Here is a 20,974-nt window from a genome sequence, read left to right as displayed (position 1 = left end):
GATGGAGGCACCCATCACCCAAGAGACCTCTACACCAGGGTGATGCCACCCTGAGCAGCATGAAGGGCAGGAGGGAGATGGGCACCCATGGGTGCCCCCAACATGGGGAGATGCCCTGGCACCCCAAAAGGCTCAGCTGAGCCCCAAATGCTGCAGTAGGGTAGGGAGAGCACCCATGGGTGCCCTGGGATGAAGGCACCCATCACCCAGGGACCTGCAACACAGTGGCAGGAGGGAGAATGGGCACCCATGGGTGTCCCCCAACGTGGGGAGATGCCCTGGCACCCCAAAAGGCTCAGCTGAGCCCCAAATGCTGTGGTTGGGTAGGGCAGAGCACCCATGGGGTGCCCTGGGATGAAGGCACCCATCACCCAGGGGACCTGCACCGCAGTGGCAGAAGAGGAGATGGGCACCCATGGGTGTCCCCAACCTGAGGGGGGGGCTGTGTGTGCAGGGTGCTCCAACATCTGGGTGCCCACACACCCCACGCACCCAGTCCAGGACGGGGGGTGGGCTACAGTAACAAGTGATGTTGGGTGCAGCACACTTGCACCTACGGGTGCTACAGCCCCCTTACACCCATGGGTGCTACACCCCCCCAGCACCCATACAAGCAGTGCGCATGTCCAGCACCCGCAATCCCTCACCCCCCAACCCTTAAACCACCCCCACCCGCCCCGTTTTTCAACCACACCCCAACATCTCCCCCAGCAGCACCCAGCACCCATAGGCCACCAAGGGTGGGGGGGGGGGACTCACCTCGCACTCGTAGCCCCCCCCGTAGCTGCGGCACGCGGCGCCGCGCCGGCAGGGGTTTGGCAGCAGCAGCGGTCGGGGGGGGTCTGGCAGTAGGGACCCCCGTAGCCACCCTGGCACAGGCACCGGTGTCCCCCCCCGGCAGCACCCACGCATGCGGCCACGTCCATGGCACAACCGGGCCAAGGGGACACCTGGGGGGTGGGTGGGGGGTGGGTGGGGGGGTGTGGGGGGGGGGGAGACAGAGAGGGGTGGGGGGAAATTGAGGTAAGGTGGGGGAAGGGGGGGTGGCACCCAGAGGTACTGCCCCGGGGTGGGGGAGGGTGGGGGGGGGAGCGCTGTTCAGGCGGTCCCAGTATCCCCAAACTGGGAGGGGATACAGGTGACTGGGCTCCCAGTACCCAAACTGGGAGGGGATACAGGTGACTGGGTTCCCAGTACCCCCAAACTGGGAGGGGGACCCAGATGACCAGGCTCCCAGTACCCAAACTGGGAGGGGGATACAGGTGACTGGGCTCCCAGTACCCCCAAACTGGGAGGGGACCCAGATGTCTGGGTTCCCAGTACCCAAACTGGGGGGGGACCCAGGTGACTGGGCTCCCAGTACCCCCAAACTGGGAGAGGAGCGAGGCGACTGGGCTCCCAGTACCCAAACTGGGAGGGGATACAGGTGACTGGGTTCCCAGTACCCAAACTGGGAGGGGGATACAGGTGACTGGGCTCCCAGTACCCCCAAACTGGGAGGGGACCCAGATGTCCGGGCTCCCAAGTACCCAAACTGGGAGGGGATACAGGTGACTGGGCTCCCAGTCCTCCCAGTCCTCCCAAACTGGGAGGGGATCCAGGCAACTGGGCTCCCAGTACCCAAACTGGGGGTGGGACCCAGGTGACTGGGCTCCCAGTACCCCCAAACTGGGAGAGGAGCGAGGGCGACTGGGCTCCCAGTACCCAAACTGGGAGGGGATACAGGTGACTGGGTTCCCCAGTACCCAAACTGGGGGGGGGACCCAGGTGACTGGGCTCCCAGTACCCCCAAACTGGGAGGGGACCACAGGCGATCTGGGCTCCCAGTACCCAAACTGGGAGGGGATACAGGTGACTGGGCTCCCAGTACCCCCAAACTGGGAGGGGAGCGAGGCGACTGGGCTCCCAGTACCCCCAAACTGGGAGGGGACCCAGATGTCCGGGCTCCCAGTACCCAAACTGGGGGGGGATACAGGTGACTGGGCTCCCAGTACCCCCAAACTGGGAGGGGACCCAGATGTCTGGGTTCCCAGTACCCAAACTGGGGGGGGACCCAGGTGACTGGGCTCCCAGTACCCCCAAACTGGGAGAGGAGCGAGGCGACTGGGCTCCCAGTACCCAAACTGGGGAGGGGATACAGGTGACTGGGTTCCCAGTACCCAAACTGGGGGGGGGACCCAGGTGACTGGGCTCCCAGTACCCCCAAACTGGGAGGGGACCCAGGCGACTGGGCTCCCAGTACCCAAACTGGGAGGGGATACAGGTGACTGGGTTCCCAGTACCCCCAAACTGGGAGAGGGATACAGGTGACTGGGCTCCCAGTCTCCCAGTACTCCCAAACTGGGAGGGGATCCAGGCGACTGGGCTCCCAGTACCCGAACTGGGAGGGGATCCAGGCGACTGGGCTCCCAGTCCTCCCAGCACCCCCAAACTGGGAGGGGACCCAGGCGACTGGGCTCCCAGTACCCAAACTGGGAGGTGGACCCAGGTGTCCAGGTTCCCAGTACCCAAACTGGGAGGGGATCCAGGCGACTGGGTTCCCAGTACCCAAACTGGGAGGGGACCCAGTCACCCAGGTTCCCAGTCCTCCCAGTACCCTCAAACTGGGAGGGGACCCCAGGACCGGGGTTCCCAGTCCTCCCAGCACCCGCAAACTGGGAGGGGACCCAGTCACCCAGGTTCCCAGTCCTCCCAGTACCCCCAAACTGGGAGGGGACCCCAGGACCGGGGTTCCCAGTCCTCCCAGCACCCGCAAACTGGGAGGGGACCCAGTTGTCCTGCCTCCCAGTCCTCCCAGTCCTCCCAGCACCCCCCAAACTGGGAGGGGACCCCAGGACCGGGGTTCCCAGTCCTCCCAGCACCCGCAAACTGGGAGGGGACCCAGTTGTCCTGCCTCCCAGTCCTCCCAGTCCTCCCAGTCCTCCCAGTCCTCCCCAGTACCCCCAAACTGGGAGGGGACCCAGTTTTCTGGGTTCCCAGTCCTCCCAGCAACGCCAAACTGGGAGGGGACCCAGTTGTCCTGCCTCCCAGTCCTCCCAGTCCTCCCAGTCCTCCCAGCAACCCCAAACTGGGAGGGGACCCAGTTGTCCTGCCTCCCAGTCCTCCCAGTCCTCCCAGCACCCCCAAACTGGGAGGGGACCCCAGGACCGGGGTTCCCAGTCCTCCCAGTACCCCGCAAACTGGAGAGGGAACCCAGTTGTCCTGCCTCCCAGTCCTCCCAGTCCCCCCCAGTCCCCCAAACTGGGAGGGGACCTAGTCACCCAGGTTCCCAGTCCTCCCAGCACCCCCCAAACTGGGAGGGGACCCAGTTGTCCTGCCTCCCAGTCCTCCCAGTCCTCCCAGTCCCCCCAGTCCCCCCCACACTGGGCAGTAGCTGACCTCTGTGGGCGGCGGCGGCGGCGGCGCAGGTGACGTTGGGACATCGCAGGCGGTGCCACCCCACGGGGGGGACAGAGGCAGGAGACGGAGAGGCACCCGTCTGCCGGCACAGCCCCCCGTGGCGGCAGGGTGCCCCCTGGCACAGGTCCAGCAGGGTCTGCGGGAGACAGGGTGGGGGTCAGGGTGGGGGTCAGGGTGGGGGTCAGGGTGGGGGAGCACCCAAAGGGGGCACATTTGTGGGGGGGGCTCAGGAAGAGACTTTGGTGGGGGAGGAATGGGGTGACCAAGGTAGTGGGTGCTGGGGCACCCAGGGCACCCACTTCACGGGGAAGGGGGGGGTCAGGGTGGGGGTCAGGGTGGGGGTCAGGGTGGGGGAGCACCCAAGGGGGCACATTTGAGGGGGAGAGCTCAGGATGACAGTATGGGGGGGGGAATGGGGTGACCAAGGTGGTGGGTGCTGGGGCACCCAGGGCACCCACTTCACGGGGAAGGGGGGGGTCAGGGTGGGGGTCAGGGTGGGGGTCAGGGTGGGGGTCAGGGTGGGGGAGCACCCAAGGGGGCACATTTGGGGGGGGAGAGCTCAGGATGACAGTATGGGGGGGGGGGGGAATGGGGTGACCAAGGTGGTGGGTGCTGGGGCACCCAGGGCACCCAGTTCATGGGGGAGGGTGGGGGTCAGGGTGGGGGTCAGGGTGGGGGTCAGGGTGGGGGAGCACCCAAGGGGGCACCTTTGGGTGGCAGGGTGTAGGAGGGGAGCTCAGGAAGAGAGGTTGGGGGGGGGGGAGTGGGGTGAGCAAGGAGGTGGGTGCTGGGGCACCCAGGGCACCAGTTCATGGGGGAAGAGGGGGGTCAGGGTGGGGGTCAGGGTGAGGGTCAGGGTGGGGGAGCACCCAAAGGGGCACCCTTTGGGTGGCAGGGTGTAGGAGGGGAGCTCAGGAAGAGAGTTTGGGGGTGGGAGTGGGGTGCCCAAGGAGGTGGGTGCTGGGGCACCCAGGGCACCCAGTTCATGGGGGAAGAGGGGGGGACAGGGTGGGGGTCAGGGTGGGGGTCAGGGTGGGGGTCAGGGTGGGGGTCAGGGTGGGGGAGCACCCAAAGGGGCACATTTTAGTGGGGGAGAGCTCAGGAAGAGAGTTTGGGGGTGGGAGTGGGGTGACAAGGTGGTGGGTGCTGGGGCACCCAGGGCACCCACTTCACGGGGAAGGGGGGGGTCAGGGTGGGGGTCAGGGTGGGGGGAGCACCCAAAGGGGCACATTTTAGTGGGGGAGAGCTCAGGAACAGAGTTTGGGGGGGGTGGTAATGGTGTCCCCAAGGAGGTGGGTGCTGGGGCACCCAGGGCACCCAGATCATGGGGGAGACGGGGGTCAGGGTGGGGGTCAGGGTGGGGGAGCACCCAAGGGGGCACCTTTAGGTGGCATTGGCAGGGGGGGAGCTCAGGAACAGAGTTGGGTGTGGGTATGGGGTGCCCAAGGAAGTGGGTGCTGGTGCACCCAGGGCACCCAGTTCATGGGGACGGTGGCCATTGGGTGCCTGAGTCAGTGGGTGCCCAGGCACCCAACACACCGGGAACCGTGGAAGGTGGGCGCAGGGTGCCTGGCACCCCACCCGCCCGCACCCATGGGTGCCCCCACTCACCTGGCACTGGGTGCCGGTGTATCCCGGCGGGCAGAGGCAGCGGTAGGTGTCCCCAGTGGTGACGCAGGTGCCACCCTGCAGGCAGGGCTGGCCCTGGCACCCATCCGCTGGGTGCTGGCAGTGGGTGCCCGTGAAGCCGGGGCGGCAGCGGCACGTGAAGGAGGCGACGCCGTCCACGCAGGTCCCCCCGTTGAAGCAGGAGCTGTTGGGTGGGGGGGAACACGGCTCAGCACCCATGGGTGCCCCCACAGCACCCCTTGGGTGCTGTGGCTTGGGCTGGAGAGGGGAGTTACAGGGTGTCCAAGAGCACCCATGGGTGTTGGTAGCTTTGGGTGCACTTGGGGACATACTATGGGCAGGGGAGGTTTGAGACATCTGGGGACACCCATGGGTGCTGGTGGCTTGGGCTGGAGAGGGGAGTTATGCGCTGTACTGGGGGCACCCATGGGTGCTGGTGGGTTGGGCTGGAGAGGGGAGTTATGCACTGTACTGGGCGCACCCATGGGTGCTGGTGGGTTGGGCTGGAGAGGGGAGTCATGGGGTGTTCTGGGGGCACCCATGGGTGCTGCTGGTACTTCTGGGTGCGCTTGGAGAGATACTCCAGGCAGGGGGAGGCCTGGGACATCTGGGGACACCCATGGGTGCTGGTAGCTTTGGGTGCACGTGGGGACATTGTAGGGGCAGGGGAAGGCTTGGGGACATCTTGGGGACACCCATGGGTGCTGGCACAGTGGGGGATGTTGTGTTGGTTGGAGAAGATTTGAGGACGCCAAGGGACACCCATGGGTGGGGTGCCTGTTGGTGCATTGGCAGGGTCCAGCTTGGGGTCACCTGGGGCCACCCATGGGTGCTGATGCGGTCATATGCAGATGGGGACACCGCACGGGCATGGGCCACCCGGGGCCACCCGTGGGTGCTGATACCTTCGGGTGCAGATGAGGACATTGCAGGGGCACGGGGAGACCTGGGGCCACCCGGGGCCACCCGGGGCCACCTGGGGCCACCCAAGGTGTGCTGATGCCTTCATATGCAGATGGGGACACCGCACGGGCATGGGGCCACCCGAGGCCACCCGGGGCCACCTGGGGCCACCCATGGGTGCTGATGCTTTCTTATGCAGATGGGGACAACACACAGGCATGGGGAGACCCGGGGCCACTATGGGTGCTGATACCTTCAGGTGCAGATGAGGACATTGCAGGGGCACGGGGAGACCTGGGGCCACCCGGGGCCACCCGGGCCACCTGGGGCCACCCATGGGTGCTGATACCTTCGGGTGCAGATGGGGGCATTGCAAGGGCATGGGAAGCCTTGGGGCCACCTCGGGCCACCCATGGGTGCTGATGCCTTCATATGCAGATGGGGACACCGTACGGGCATGGGGCCACCCCGGGCCACCTGGGGCCACCCATGGGTGCTGATACCTTCAGGTGCAGATGGGGGCATTGCAGGGGCATGGGAAGCCTTGGGGCCACCCAAGGGTGCTGATGCCATCATATGCAGATGGGGACACCGTTACGGGCATGGGGCCACCCGGGGCCACCCGTGGGTGCTGATACCTTCGGGTGTAGATGAGGACATTGCAGGGGCACGGGGAGACCTGGGGCCACCCGGGGCCACCCAAGGCCACCCGGGGCCACCTGGGGCCACCCCATGGGTGCTGATGCTTTCTTATGCAGATGGGGACAACACATGGGCATGGGGAGACCCGGGGCCACCTATGGGTGCTGATACCTTCAGGTGCAGATGGGGGCATTGCAAGGGCATGGGAAGCCTTGGGGCCACCTCGGGCCACCCATGGGTGCTGATGCCTTCATATGCAGATGGGGACACCGCACGGGTATGGGGCCACCTGGGGCCACCTGAGGCCACCCAGGGCCACCCGTGGGTGCTGATACCTTCATATGCAGATGAGGACATTGCAGGGGCACGGGGAGACCTGGGGCCACCCGGGGCCACCTGAGGCCACCCAAGGGTGCTGATGCCTTCATATGCAGATAGGGACACCACATGGGCATGGGGAGACCTGGGGCCACCCGGGGGCCGCCTGGGGCCACCCATGGGTGCTGATACCTTCGGGTGCAGATGGGGGCATTGCAGGGGCATGGGAAGCCTTGGGGCCACCTGGGGCCACCCAAGGGTGCTGATCGCCTTCATATGCAGATGGGGACACCGCACGGGCATGGGGCCACCGGGGCCACCTGGGGCCACCCATGGGTGCTGATACCTTCGGGTGCAGATGGGGGCATTGCAGGGGCAATGGGAAGCCTTGGGGCCACCCAAGGGTGCTGATGCCGTCATATGCAGATGGGGACACCGCACGGGCATGGGGCCACCCGGGGCCACCCGTGGGTGCTGATACCTTCGGGTGTAGATGAGGACATTGCAGGGGCATGGGGAGACCTGGGGCCACCCGGGGCCACCTGGGGCCACCCATGGGTGCTGATACCTTTGGGTGCAGATGGGGGCATTGCAGGGGCATAGGAAGCCTTGGGGCCACCTCGGGCCACCCATGGTGTGCTGATGCCTTCATATGCAGATGGGGACAACCGCACGGCATGGGGCCACCCGGGGCCACCCATGGGTGCTGATGCTTTCTTATGCAGATGGGGACAACACACAGCATGGGGAGACCTGGGGCCACCTGGGGCCACCCATGGGTGCTGATACCTTTCGGGTGCAGATGGGGGCATTGCAGGGGCATGGGAAGCCTTGGGGCCACCTCGGGCCACCCATGGGTGCTGATGCCCTTCATATGCAGATGGGGACACCGTACGGGCATGGGGCCACCCGGGGCCACCTGGGGCCACCCAAGGGTGCTGATGCCTTCATATGCAGATGGGGACACCGTACGGGCATGGGGCCACCCGGGGCCACCCAAGGCCACCCGGGGCCACCCATGGGTACCTGTCGGTGCAGTCGGGGACGTCGTGCTGGGCGTGGGGCAGTGGCGGCCGGTCCAGCCGGGGGGACAGGCGCAGGTGAAGCTGTTGACGTAGTCCGGTGCAGGTGCCACCGTTGCGACAGGGGGCGGCTCCTGCACTCGTCCTCCTCGGTGTCACAGCGGGGGACCCCCGAATCCGGGGGGACAGGCGCAGGAGAAGACCGGCAGGTGCCCCCGTTCAGGCAGGGGTCTGGGTGGGGTGGGGGGGACACAGAGGGGGTGATGGGGTGCCCCACGGCACCCTGAATTGGCACACACCCCCCCCACACCTCACCCTGCCATGATGTGACATGAGGGGACTCCCAAAATTCATGGGGCACCCTGATGTGGCACCCGTACCCTGCTCCATGGCACCCCAATGTGGCACCCAGACCCTGTGCCCCCCACCCAGGTCCCCAGCCCCCCCCCCCCCCAGTGTCCCCAGACTCCCCAGTATCCCCAGCCCCCCCCCCCAGTGTCCCCCTCAGTGTCCTGGTGTGTCCCCCCAGTGTCCCCAGAGTCCCGAAGTGTCCCTGTCCCCCACAGTGTCCCCCAGGCTTCCCAGTGTCCCCCAGTGTCCCCAGGCTCCGCATCATCCCTGACACCCCCCCCCCCCCACAGTATTCCCAGTCCCCCCAGTCCCCCCAGTGTCCCCAGCATCCCTGTACCCCCCAAGTCCCAGTGTCCCCAGTGTCCCCATAGCCCCAGCACCGCTGTACCCCTCCACGTCCCAGTGTCCCCAGCGTCCCTGTCCCCCCCATGTCCCAGTCCCCCCAGTGTCCCCCATACCCCCCCCAGCACCCCTGTCCCCCCCATGTCCCAGTGTCCCCAGTCCCCCCAGTGTCCCCAGTCCCCCAGCATCCCTGTCCCCCCCATGTCCCAGTCCCCCCAGTGTCCCCAGTGTCCCCCATACCGCCCCAGCACCCCTGTCCCCTGCCATGTCCCAGTGTCACCAGTGTCCCCAGTCTCCCTGTCCCCCTCCATGTCCCAGTCCCCCCCAGTCCCCTGCCCCCCCCCCACATCCCAGTGTCCCCAGTGTCCCCAGTCTCCCTGTCCCCCCTCCATGTCCCAGTGTCCCCAGTGTCCCCAGTCCCCTGCCCCCCCTCCACATCCCAGTGTCCCCAGTGTCCCCAGTCTCCCTGTCCCCCTCCATGTCCCCAGTGTCCCCAGTCCCCCCAGTCCCCCGCCCCCCCCCACATCCCAGTGTCCCCCAGTCTCCCTGTCCCCCCCCATGTCCCAGTCCCCCCAGTCCCCCCAGTCCCTCTGTCCCCCCTCTGTCCCCCATGTCCCCTCACCGGGTGGCAGTCATCGAGGTCGTGCTGGCAGGTGCCCCCCCCGTAGCCGTGGGGGCAGAGGCACCCAAAGGTGCCGGGGCGGTTGGCGCAGACCCCCCCGTGCAGGCAGGGGCTTCTGCCCGCACTCGTCCACGTCCTCCTGGCAGCGCTCGCCTGGGGGGCAGCGGGACGGGGGGTCAGGGTGCTCAGGGTGGGGGTCAGGGTGCCTGGGTGGGGGTCAGGGGTGCCCATGGGGTCAGGGTGCCTGGGTGGGGGTCAGGGTGCCCATGGGGTTGGGGTGCCCAGGGGGCTGGGGGGTGTCAGAGTGCCCATGGGGTCGGGGTGCCCCGGGAGGGGGGGGTGTCAGGCTGCCCATGGGGTCAGGGTGCCTGGGTGGGGATCAGGGTGCCCATGGGGTTGGGGTGCCCAGGGGGCTGGGGTGCCCAGGGGGGGGTCAGGGTGCCCATGGGGTCAGGGTGCCCTGGGAGGGGGGGGTGTCAGGGTGCCCATGGGGTCAGGGTGCCTGGGTGGGGGTCAGGGTGCCCATGGGGTCAGGGTGCCCAGGGTGGGGGTCAGGGTGCCCATGGGGTTGGGGTGCCCAGGGGGCTGGGGTGCCCGGGGGGGGTCAGGGTGCCCATGGGGTCAGGGTGCCCTGGGAGGGGGGGTGCCAGGGTGCCCATGGGGTCAGGGTGCCTGGGTGGGGGGTCAGGGTGCCCATGGGGTTGGGGGTGCCCAGGGGGCTGGGGTGCTGGGGGGTGGGGTGTCAGGGTGCCCATGGGGTCAGGGTGCCTGGGTGGGGGTCAGGCTGCCCATGGGGTCGGGGTGCCCAGGGTGGGGGGGGTGTCAGGGTGCCCATGGAGTCGGGGTGTCTGGGTGAGGGTCAGGGTGCCCATGGGGTCGGGGTGCCCAGGGTGGGGGTCAAGGTGCCCATGGGGTCAGGGTGCTCAGGGTGGGAGTCAGGGGTGCCCATGAGGTCAGGGTGCCTGGGTGGGGGTCACGGTGCCCATGGGGTCAGGGTGCCTGGGTGGGGGTCAGGGTGCCCATGGGGTTGGGGTGCCTGGGTGGGGGTCAGGGTGCCCATGGGGTCAGGATGCCCAGGGGGCTGGGGGGTGTCAGAGTGCCCATGGGGTCGGGGTGCCCCGGGAGGGGGGGGTGTCAGGCTGCCCATGGGGTCAGGGTGCCCAGGGTGGGGGTCAGGGTGCCTGGGTGGGGGTCAGGGTGCCCATGGGGTTGGGGTGCCCAGGGGGCTGGGGTGCTGGGGGGGGTGTCAGGGTGCCCATGGGGTCAGGGTGCCTGGGTGGGGGTCAGGGTGCCCATGGGGTCGGGGTGCCCAGGGGGCTGGGGGGTGTCAGAGTGCCCATGGGGTCGGGGTGCCCAGGGTGGGGGGGTGTCAGGGTGCCCATGGGGTCAGGGTGCCCCGGGAGGGGGGGTGTCAGGGTGCCCATGGGGTCAGGGTGCCTGGGTGGGGGTCAGGGTGCCCAGGGGGCTGGGGTGCTCAGGGTGGGGGTCAGGGTGCCCATGGGGTCAGGGTGCCTGGGTGGGGGTCAGGGTGCCCAGGGGGCTGGGGTGCTGGGGGGGGGTCAGGGTGCCCATGGGGTCGGGGTGCCCCAGGAGGGGGGGGTGTCAGGGTGCACAGGGGGTCGGGGTGCCCAGGGTGGGGGTCAGGGTGCCCATGGGGTCAGGGTGCCCCAGGAGGAGGGGGTGTCAGGGTGCACAGGGGGGCAGGGGGACAGGGTGGGGGTCAGGGTGCCCATGGGGTCGGGGTGCCCCAGGAGGGGGGGTCAAGGTGCTCATGGGGTCGGGGTGCCTGGGTGGGGGTCAGGGTACACAGGGGTGTTGGTGTGATGGGGGGGGGGGGTCAGGGTGCCCATGGGGATGGGGTGCCCAGAGGAGTGTCAGGGTGCTTGGGGGGGGGTAAAGGTGCCCAAGGAGGGGGTCAGGGTGCTTGGGGAGGGGGGGGCGGGGTGGGATCAGGGTCCCAGGGGTGTTAGGGTGATTGGGGAGGGTCAGTGTGCCAAGGGAGGGGGTCAGGGTGCCCAGGGAGAGGGGGAACCAGGGTGCTGGTTGGGGGTCAGGGTGCCCAGGGAGAGGGGGAACCAGGGTGCTGGGGGGGGGGGGGGGTGTCAGGGTGCCCAGAGGGGGAGAATTAGAGTGCTCGGGGTGGGGGGGGAAGTCAGGTTCCCAGGGAGGGGGTCAGGGTGCCATGGTTGGGGGTGCCAGGGTGACCCAGGGGTGCCAGGGGGCCGCGGGGGCACCCCAGGGTGGGGGTACCTTGCCAGCCGGGGGGGCAGCGGCAGGTGAAGCCCCCGTAGTCAGGGGTGGGGACGCAGACGCCGCCGTTGTCACAGGGGTTGGGGGAGCAGGGGGCCAGCGCCACCTCGCACGCCCGCCCTGCACCCCGGGGACACCGTCAGGCACCGCCACCCTCAGGGCGACAGGCAGGGTGGCACCCGTCAGGGCACCCAGCAGGGCGGCACCCAGCAGGGCATGGCCACCAGTGGGTGTCTGGCATGGTGGCATCCACGAGGACATGACCACCATGGGGTGACCCAGCATGGTGGCACCCATCAGGGCACCCAGCATGGTGGCACCCATCAGAGAACCTGGCGTGGTGGCACCCATCAGGGCATGGCCACCATGGGGACACTCAGTGTGGTGGCACCCATCAGGGCATGGCCACCTCTGGGTGCCCAGCATGGTGGCACCCATCAGAGAACCTGGTGTGGTGGCACCCATCAGGGTATGGCCACCTCTGGGTGCCCAGCATGGTGGCACCCATCAGAGAACCTGCTGTGGTGGCACCCATCAGGGCATGGCCACCATGGGGACACTCAGTGTGGTGGCACCCATCAGGGCATGGCCACCTCTGGGTGCCCAGCATGGTGGCACCCATCAGAGAACCTGGTGTGGTGGCACCCATCAGGGCATGGCCACCATGGGGACACTCAGTGTGGTGGCACCCATCAGGACATGGCTACCACTGGGCGCCCAGCAGAGTGGCACCCATCAGAGAACCTGCTGTGGTGGCACCCATCAGGGTATGGCCACCATGGGGACTCTCAGTGTGGTGGCACCCATCAGGTCATGGCTACCACTGGGTGCCCAGCATGGTGGCACTCATCAGAGAACCTGGCGTGGTGGCACCCATCAGGGCATGGCCACCATGGGGACACTCAGTGTGGTGGCACCCATCAGGGCATGGCCACCTCTGGGTGCCCAGCATGGTGGCACCCATCAGAGAACCTGGTGTGGTGGCACCCATCAGGGTATGGCCACCTCTGGGTGCCCAGCATGGTGGCACCCATCAGAGAACCTGCTGTGGTGGCACCCATCAGGGCATGGCCACCATGGGGACACTCAGTGTGGTGGCACCCATCAGGGCATGGCCACCTCTGGGTGCCCAGCATGGTGGCACCCATCAGAGAACCTGGTGTGGTGGCACCCATCAGGGCATGGCCACCATGGGGACACTCAGTGTGGTGGCACCCATCAGGACATGGCTACCACTGGGCGCCCAGCAGAGTGGCACCCATCAGAGAACCTGCTGTGGTGGCACCCATCAGGGTATGGCCACCATGGGGACTCTCAGTGTGGTGGCACCCATCAGGTCATGGCTACCACTGGGTGCCCAGCATGGTGGCACTCATCAGAGAACCTGGTGTGGTGGCACCCATCAGGGCATGGCCACCATGGGGACACTCAGTGTGGTGGCACCCATCAGGGCATGGCCACCTCTGGGTGCCCAGCATGGTGGCACCCATCAGAGAACCTGGCGTGGTAGCACCCATCAGGGCATGGCCACCATGGGGACTCTCAGTGTGGTGGCACCCATCAGGGCACCCATCGTGATGGCACCCATCAGGGAACTCGGCACGGTGGCACCCACTGGGGCATGGGACAAAACCACCAGGTATGTAGCCCCCCCCATGCCCACCAGCACCCATGGGTGCCCACCTGTGAAGGGCAGGGTGCAGAGCCCCCCTCCCCACCCCTGGAGCCGCCTCCCCAGCACCCATGGGTGCCCACCTGTGAAGTGCAGGGTGCAGAGCCCCCCTCCCCACCCCTGGAGCCGCCTCCCCAGCACCCATGGGTGCCCGCCTGTGAAGGGCAGGGTGCAGAGCCCCCCTCCCCACCCCTGGAGCCGCCTCCCCAGCACCCATGGGTGCCCACCTGTGAAGTGCAGGGTGCAGAGCCCCCCTCCCCACCCCTGGAGCCGCCTCCCCAGCACCCATGGGTGCCCACCTGTGAAGGGTGGGGCGCAGAGGCAGCGGTAGGTGCCAGCGCCATCCAGGCAGGTGCCCCCGTGGTGGCACGGCCCCGAGGCGCACTCGTCCACCTCCACCTGGCACTGGGCGCCTGCCGGGGGGGGGGGGACACACGTGTCACCTCGGGGACAGGGGGACGGTGGCGTGGGCATGGTGGGACATGGGGACACTGGGGGACATGGGGGGCATGGGGACACCAGGGGACATGGGGATGGTGGGGACATGGGGACACCGGGGGACATGGGGATGGTGGGGACATGGGGACACGAGGGGACATGGGGACACCCAGGGGACATGGGGATGGTGGGGACATGGGGACACCCAGGGGACATGGGGATGGTGGGGACATGGGGACACCAGGGGACATGGGGACACCCAGGGGACATGGGGATGGTGGGGACATGGGGACACTCAGGGGACATGGGGATGGGGGGGACATGGGCATGGTGGGGACATGGGGACACCCAGGGGACATGGGGATGGTGGGGACATGGGGACACCAGGGGACATGGGATGGGGGGGACATGGGAACACCGGGGGACATGGGGACACCCAGGGGACATGGGCATGGTGGGGACATGGGGACACCCAGGGGACATGGGGATGGTGGGGACATGGGGACACCGGGGGACATGGGGACACCAGGGGACACCCAGGGGACATGGGGATGGTGGGGACATGGGGACACTCAGGGGACATGGGCATGGTGGGGACATGGGGACACCGGGGGACATGGGGATGGTGGGGACATGGGGACACCAGGGGACATGGGGACACCCAGGGGACACCCAGGGGACATGGGGATGGTGGGGACATGGGGACACCAGGGGACATGGGCATGGTGGGGACATGGGGACACCGGGGGACATGGGGACACCCAGGGGACATGGGCATGGTGGGGACATGGGGACACCGGGGGACATGGGGACACCGGGGGACATGTGGATGGGGGGGACATGGGCATGGTGGGGACATGGGGACACCCAGGGGACATGGGGATGCAGGCATGGGGACAGCAGGGGACACAGGCATGGTGGGGACATGGGGACACCCAGGGGACATGGGGATGGGGGACATGGGCATGGGGGGATGCAGGGACATCAAGGGACATGGGGACACCAAGGGACGTGGGGACACCAGGGGACGTGGGGACACCCAGGGGACATGGCGATGGGGGCATGGGGACAGCAGGGACACCGGCATGGTGGGGACATGGAGACACCAGAGGACATGGGGATGGGGGGACATGGGGACAGTAGAGGACACAGGAATGGTGGGGACATGGGGACACTGGGGGACATGGGCATGGGGGGACATGGGGACGGGGGGACATGGGGACAACGGGGGACATGGGCATGGTGGGGATGCAGGGACACTGGGGGACATGAGGACAGCAGGGGACATGGGGATGGTGGGGACATGGGGACAATAGGGGACACAGGCATGGTGGGCACATGGGGACACCGGGGGACTTGGGCATGGTAGGGACATGGGGACACCCAGGGGACATGGGCATGGTGGGGACAAGGGGATGGTGGGAATGGCAGGGGACATGGGGACAGTGGCATGGACACAGTGGGGACATGGGGATGGTGGGGACGTGGGGACAGCAGGGGACACGGGCACAGTGGAGGAGCTGGCAGGGGGTCCCCAGGGTGTCCCCAGGGTGGGCAGAGGGTGCTCAGGGTGGACAGGGGGCCCCAGAGGGTCCCCAGGGTGGGCAAGAGGTCCCCAGGAGGTCCCCAGGGGGTCCCCAGGGTGGGCAGAGGGTCCCCAGGGTGGGCAAGAGGTCCCCAGGAGGTCCCCAGGGGGTCCCCAGGGTGGGCAGAGGGTCTCCAGGGGGTCCCCAGTGGGGGAAGAGGGTCCCCAGGGTGGGCAAGAGGTCCCCAGGGGGTCCCCAGGGTGGGCAGAGGGTCCCCGGGGTGGACAGGGGGTCCCCAGGGAGTCCCCAGGGTGTCCCCAGGGTGGGCAGAGGGTCCCCAGGGGGTCCCCAGTGTGGGCAGAGGGTCCCCGGGGTGGACAGGGGGTCCCCAGGGAGTCCCCAGGGTGTCCCCAGGGTGGGCAGAGGGTCCCCAGGGTGGGCAAGAGGTCCCCAGGGGGTCCCCAGAGGGTCCCCAGGGTGGGCAGAGGGTCCCCAGGGAGTCCCCAGGGTGGGCAAGAGGTCCTCAGGGGGTCCCCAGGGTGGGCAGAGGGTCCCCAGGGTGGGCAAGAGGTCCCCAGGAGGTCCCCAGGGGGTCCCCAGGGTGGGCAGAGGGTCCCCAGGGTGGGCAAGAGGTCCTCAGGGGGTCCCCAGGGTGGGCAGAGGGTCCCCAGGGTGGGCAGGAGGTCCCCAGGGTGTCCCCAGAGAGTCCCCAGGGTGGGCAGGAGGTCCCCAGGGGGTCCCCAGGGTGGGCAGAGGGTCCCCAGGGTGTCCCCAGGGTGGGCAGAGGGTCCCCAGGGTGGGCAAGAGGTCCCCAGGGGGTCCCCAGGGTGGGCAGGGTGTCCCCAAGGTTGGCAGCGGGTCCCCAGGGTGGGGGGGTGTCCCCAGGGTGGGCCGGGGTCCCCGGGGGAGCCGTACCCTGGTATCCCGGGCGGCAGGCGCAGCGGTACCCCCCACCCAAGGGGGTGCAGGTGCCCCCGTGGCGGCAGGGTCGGGTGGCACAGGGGTCCTCCCTGCGGGCACACGTGGGGCCCCCCCAGCCTGCCTGGCACTCGCAGGTGAACCTGTTGGGGTGGGGGGGGCACTTATGGGTGCTGGGCACCCAAGGGTGCCCCCGGCCAGCTCCCCCAGGCACCCAAGGGTATCCCCTTGAGCACCCATGGACACCCCCAAAGTATTCATGGGCACCCACATGCAGGTCCTACCACCCCCCCCCCAGGCACCCCCCGCCCCCCAGCACCCAGGGGCACCCCACAAGTGTCCATGAGCACCCCCATGACCACCCACGTGAGCACCCATGGGCACCCCCATGAGCATCCCTGGGCACCCACAGGCATCCCCTGGGCACCACCCCCAGGCACCCATGAGGACACTCAGGTGCCCCCCAGGCACCCATGGACACCCTTGGGTACCCCCCCCAGACACCCATGGACACCCTTGGGTGCCCCCCCCATGGGCAATCTCAGGCACCCCCCTACTTGGGCACCCACAGCCAACCTCAGGTACCCCCCCATGCACCCATAGACACCCTTGGGCTCCCTCCCAGGCACCCAGGGCCACCCATCAGCACCCCATGGACAACCTTGTGCACCCCCTTGGGCACCCTTGCGCCCCCACCCCCCCCCCCCGCCCCAGACACGCAGAGCACCCATCAGCACCCAGGACCACTCTCAGACACCCCTGAACCCCTACTTGGGCACCCACGGACAACCTCAGGCACCCCTATGAGCACCCACAGACACCTTTGGGCCCCCTCCAGGCACCCATCAGCACCCAGGGCTGCTCTCAGACACCTTTGAGCCCCCCCCCAGTCACCCACGGACACCCGCATGGGCACCCATGGGCACCCACGGACACCCACAGACACCCTCAGGCTCCTCCCAGACCCCCCTGGGCACCCACCCAAGGCCCCCCTCCCAGCACCCTGTGGGTGCTCACCCGTCCCCGTGGTCGCGGCAGGTGCCGTGGGCGCAGGGGCTGCTGTGGCAGGGCAGGGTGCCGGGGCGGCACTGGGCGTCGCGGGTGCCCGGCGGGCAGAGGCAGGTGAAGCCGTTGGCGCCGTCCACGCAGGTGCCACCGTCGCGGCAGGGGTTGGAGGCGCACTCGTTGACCTCCACGTTGCAGCGGGGACCTGGGTGGGGGACACGGGTGTCGGTGGGGGCACCCTGGTGGGTACCCAGCTGGGGTTCCCAACGTAGGTAGTCAACATGGGTGCTCAGGAAGAGCACCGAGGATGGGTGATCAACAGAGGCACCCAACACGGGTAATCAACAGGGGCACCCAACAAGAGCACCCAGCATGAGCACCCAGCATGGGCACCCAACAAGAGCACCCAGCATGAGCACCCAACACAGGTACCCAACATGGGCACCCAACAGGGGCACCCAACATGGGTAATGTGTAGGGCATCCAACATGAGCAATCAACATGGGCACCCATCATGGGTGATCAACAGGGGCACCCATCAAGAGCACCCAACATGAGCAATCAACATGGGCACCCAACACAGGCACCCAGCAAGGGTAATCAGTAGGGCACCCAACACAGGTAATCAATAGGGGCACCCATCATGGGTGATCAACAGGGGCACCCAACAAGAGCACTCAGCATGGGCACCCAACACGGGCACCCTGCGTGGGTAATCAGTAGGGCACCCAGCATGAGCAATCAACACGGGCACCCAACAGGGGCACCCAACACAGGTAATCAACAGAGGCACCCATCATGGGTGATCAACGGGGGCACCCAACACGGGCACCCAGCATGAGCACCCAACACAGGTACCCAACATGGGCACCCAACATGGGCACCCAACAGAGGTACCCATCATGCGTCATCAACATGAGCAAGCAACATAGGCACCCAACACAGGCACCCATCATGGGCACCCAACACAGGTAACCAACATGGGCACCCATCATGGGTGATCAACAGGGGCACCCATCAAGAGCACCCAACATGAGCAATCAACATGGGCACCCAACACAGGCACCCAGCAAGGGTAACCAGTAGGGCACCCAACACAGGTAATCAATAGGGGCACCCATCATGGGTGATCAACAGGGGCACCCAACAAGAGCACTCAGCATGGGCACCCAACATGGGCACCCTGCGTGGGTAATCAGTAGGGCACCCAGCATGAGCAATCAACACGGGCACCCAACAGGGGCACCCAACACAGGTAATCAACAGAGGCACCCATCATGGGTGATCAACGGGGGCACCCAACACGGGCACCCAGCATGAGCACCCAACACAGGTACCCAACATGGGCACCCAACATGGGCACCCAACAGAGGTACCCATCATGCGTCATCAACATGAGCAAGCAACATAGGCACCCAACACAGGCACCCATCATGGGCACCCAACACAGGTAACCAACATGGGCACCCATCATGGGTGATCAACAGGGGCACCCAACAAGAGCACCCAGCATGAGCAATCAACATGGGCACCCAACACAGGCACCCAGCAAGGGTAACCAGTAGGGCACCCAACACAGGTAATCAATAGGGGCACCCATCATGGGTGATCAACAGGGGCACCCAACAAGAGCACTCAGCATGGGCACCCAACACGGGCACCCAACAGGGGCACCCAACACAGGTAATCAATAGGGGCACCCATCATGGGTAATCAACAGGAGCACCCAACAAGAGCACCCAGCATGAGCACCCAACACATGCACCCAGCAAGGGTAGGGCACCCAACATGAGCACCCAACAGGGGCACCCAGCACAGGCACCGCACATGGGAACCCAACACGGGCACACAATGCAGACACACCCACACAGGCACCCAACAAGGGCACCCAAAATAGGCACCCATTGGGTGCATGAGCCACCAGCAGCTCTATGGACTCCTCTTCTCGGCAGTGGGCACCCAAACAGGGCACCTCTGGGTGCAGCCGCCATGGGCATCACTATAGGTCCCTCTCCGTGGGTGACAGCCATTGGCACCCTGGCACTGTCACCAGCCCTAGTGAGCACCAAGGCCCCCTAGCACCCATGGGGCACCCAGTGGGCACCGAGGTCCCCCAGCACCCATGGAGCACCCAGTGGGTATCAAGGGCCCCTAGCACCCATGGGAGCACCCAGGGGACACTGAGGCCCCCTAGCACCCATGGGAGCACCCAGTGGACACCATGATGCTCCCCAACACCCATGAGAGCAGCGAGTGGGCACCATGGTGCCCCAGCACCCATGGGAGCATCCAGTAGGCACTGAGCCCCCCCAGCACCCATGGGAGCACCCAGTAGGCACTGAGCCCCCCCCCCCGAACCCATGGGAGCACCCAGTGGGCACTGTGACACCCCCCCCAGCACCCATGGGAGAACCCAGTGGGCACCATGAGCCCCCAGCACCCCTGGGAGTACTCAGTGGGCACCATGGTCTCCCAGCACCCATGGGAGCACCCAGTGGGCACTGTGACCCCCCCCAGCACCCATGGGAGCACCCAGTAGGCACCGAGCCCCCCCAGCACCCATGGGAGCACCCAGTGGGCACTGTGACACCCCCCCCCAGCACCCATGGGAGCACCCAGTAGGCACTGAGCCCCCCCCAGCACCCATGGGAGCACCCAGTGGGCATCATGGTCGCCCAGCACCCATGGGAGCACCCAGTAGGCACAAAACCCCCCAGCACCCATGGGAGCACCCAGTGGGCACCATGGTCTCCCAGCACCCATGGGAGCACCGAGTGGGCACTGTGACCACCCCAGCACCCATGGGAGCACCCAGTGGGCACCGTGACGCCCCAGCACGCATAGGAGCACCCAGTGGGCACCATGGTCCCCCAGCACCCCTGGGAGCACCCAGTGGGCCTCATGGTTGCTCAGCACCCCTGGGAGCACCCAGAGGGCACCGAGCCCCCCCCAGCACCCATTGGCACCCACCTGTGAAGCCAGGCTGGCAGACGCAGTCGTAGCGGTCGATGCCGTCCTGGCACACGCCGTGGACGCAGGGGTCGCTGGCGCAGTCGTCGGGGTTCACCTCGCAGTTGACACCTAGCACCCAAGGGTGGCCAGACCTCAGCACCCACCCCGTGACCAGGTGGGGCACCCAGGGGTGAAGGGCTGAGTCCCACCAGGCTGATGCCGAGGTGGGGCACCCCACAGACACGTTCCTGGCCCATGCTCAGGTGGGACGTGGTGGCACCCAGTGACCACCTCGTGGTGTCACCCACTCCATGCCCTGATGGGACCCAACGCCACACCCAGCACCCACCTCATGCCCAGCAGGGACCCAACACCATGTCCAGCACCCACCCCATGCGCAGATGGGACCCAACACCACATTCAGCACCCACCCCGTGCCCAGAGAAGACCCAACACTATGCTCAGCACCCACCCCATGGCTGGAGAAGACCCAACACCACACCCAGCACCCACCCCGTGCCCAGAGAAGACCCAATGCCACACCCAGCACCCACCCCTTGCCCAGAGAAGACCCAATGCCACACCCAGCACCCACCCCGTGCCCAGAGAAGACCCAACACCATGTCCATCAACCATCCCATGCCCGAAGAAGACCCAACACCACACCCAGCACCCACCCAGTGCCCAGAGAAGACCCAACACTATGCTCAGCACCCACCCCATGGCTGGAGAAGACCCAACACTACACCCAGCACCCACCCTGTGCCCAGAGAAGACTCAACGCCACACCCAGCACCCACCCAGTGCCCAGAGAAGACCCAACACCATGTCCATCAACCATCCCATGGCCAGAGAAGACCCAATGCCATGCTCAGCACCCACCCCATGCCCGAAGAAGACCCAACGCCACACCCAGCACCCACCCTGTGCCCAGAGAAGACCCAACGCCACACCCAGCACCCACCCCATGCCCGGAGAAGACCCA

The 20,974-nt window shown here is 67.3% G+C and overlaps 1 protein-coding gene across 1 annotated transcript in view; it reads right to left on the bottom strand.

The window, feature by feature from the left end:
- Positions 1–202: 202 nt before the first annotated feature.
- Positions 203–20,974, bottom strand: part of LOC132321918 (neurogenic locus notch homolog protein 3-like) — a gene marked incomplete at its 5' end in the record, with an annotated part of 34,018 nt that continues 13,246 nt past the window's right edge. The window contains 17 exon segments of the mRNA XM_059835290.1: positions 203–214; positions 760–842; positions 3,379–3,535; positions 5,011–5,212; positions 7,918–7,952; positions 7,955–8,011; positions 8,013–8,039; positions 8,041–8,079; positions 8,081–8,144; positions 8,847–8,866; positions 9,229–9,339; positions 9,341–9,381; positions 11,479–11,598; positions 13,450–13,563; positions 16,030–16,175; positions 17,050–17,242; positions 20,008–20,118. Of these exon segments, the coding sequence (XP_059691273.1) occupies positions 203–214; positions 760–842; positions 3,379–3,535; positions 5,011–5,212; positions 7,918–7,952; positions 7,955–8,011; positions 8,013–8,039; positions 8,041–8,079; positions 8,081–8,144; positions 8,847–8,866; positions 9,229–9,339; positions 9,341–9,381; positions 11,479–11,598; positions 13,450–13,563; positions 16,030–16,175; positions 17,050–17,242; positions 20,008–20,118 (1,532 nt within the window).

Source organism: Gavia stellata, unplaced genomic scaffold, assembly GCF_030936135.1.
Source record: "Gavia stellata isolate bGavSte3 unplaced genomic scaffold, bGavSte3.hap2 HAP2_SCAFFOLD_188, whole genome shotgun sequence".
NCBI classification, from domain to species: domain Eukaryota; kingdom Metazoa; phylum Chordata; class Aves; order Gaviiformes; family Gaviidae; genus Gavia; species Gavia stellata.
Note: the sequence above shows the minus strand (reverse complement) of the source record. Positions and strands in the feature narration are given on the sequence as shown.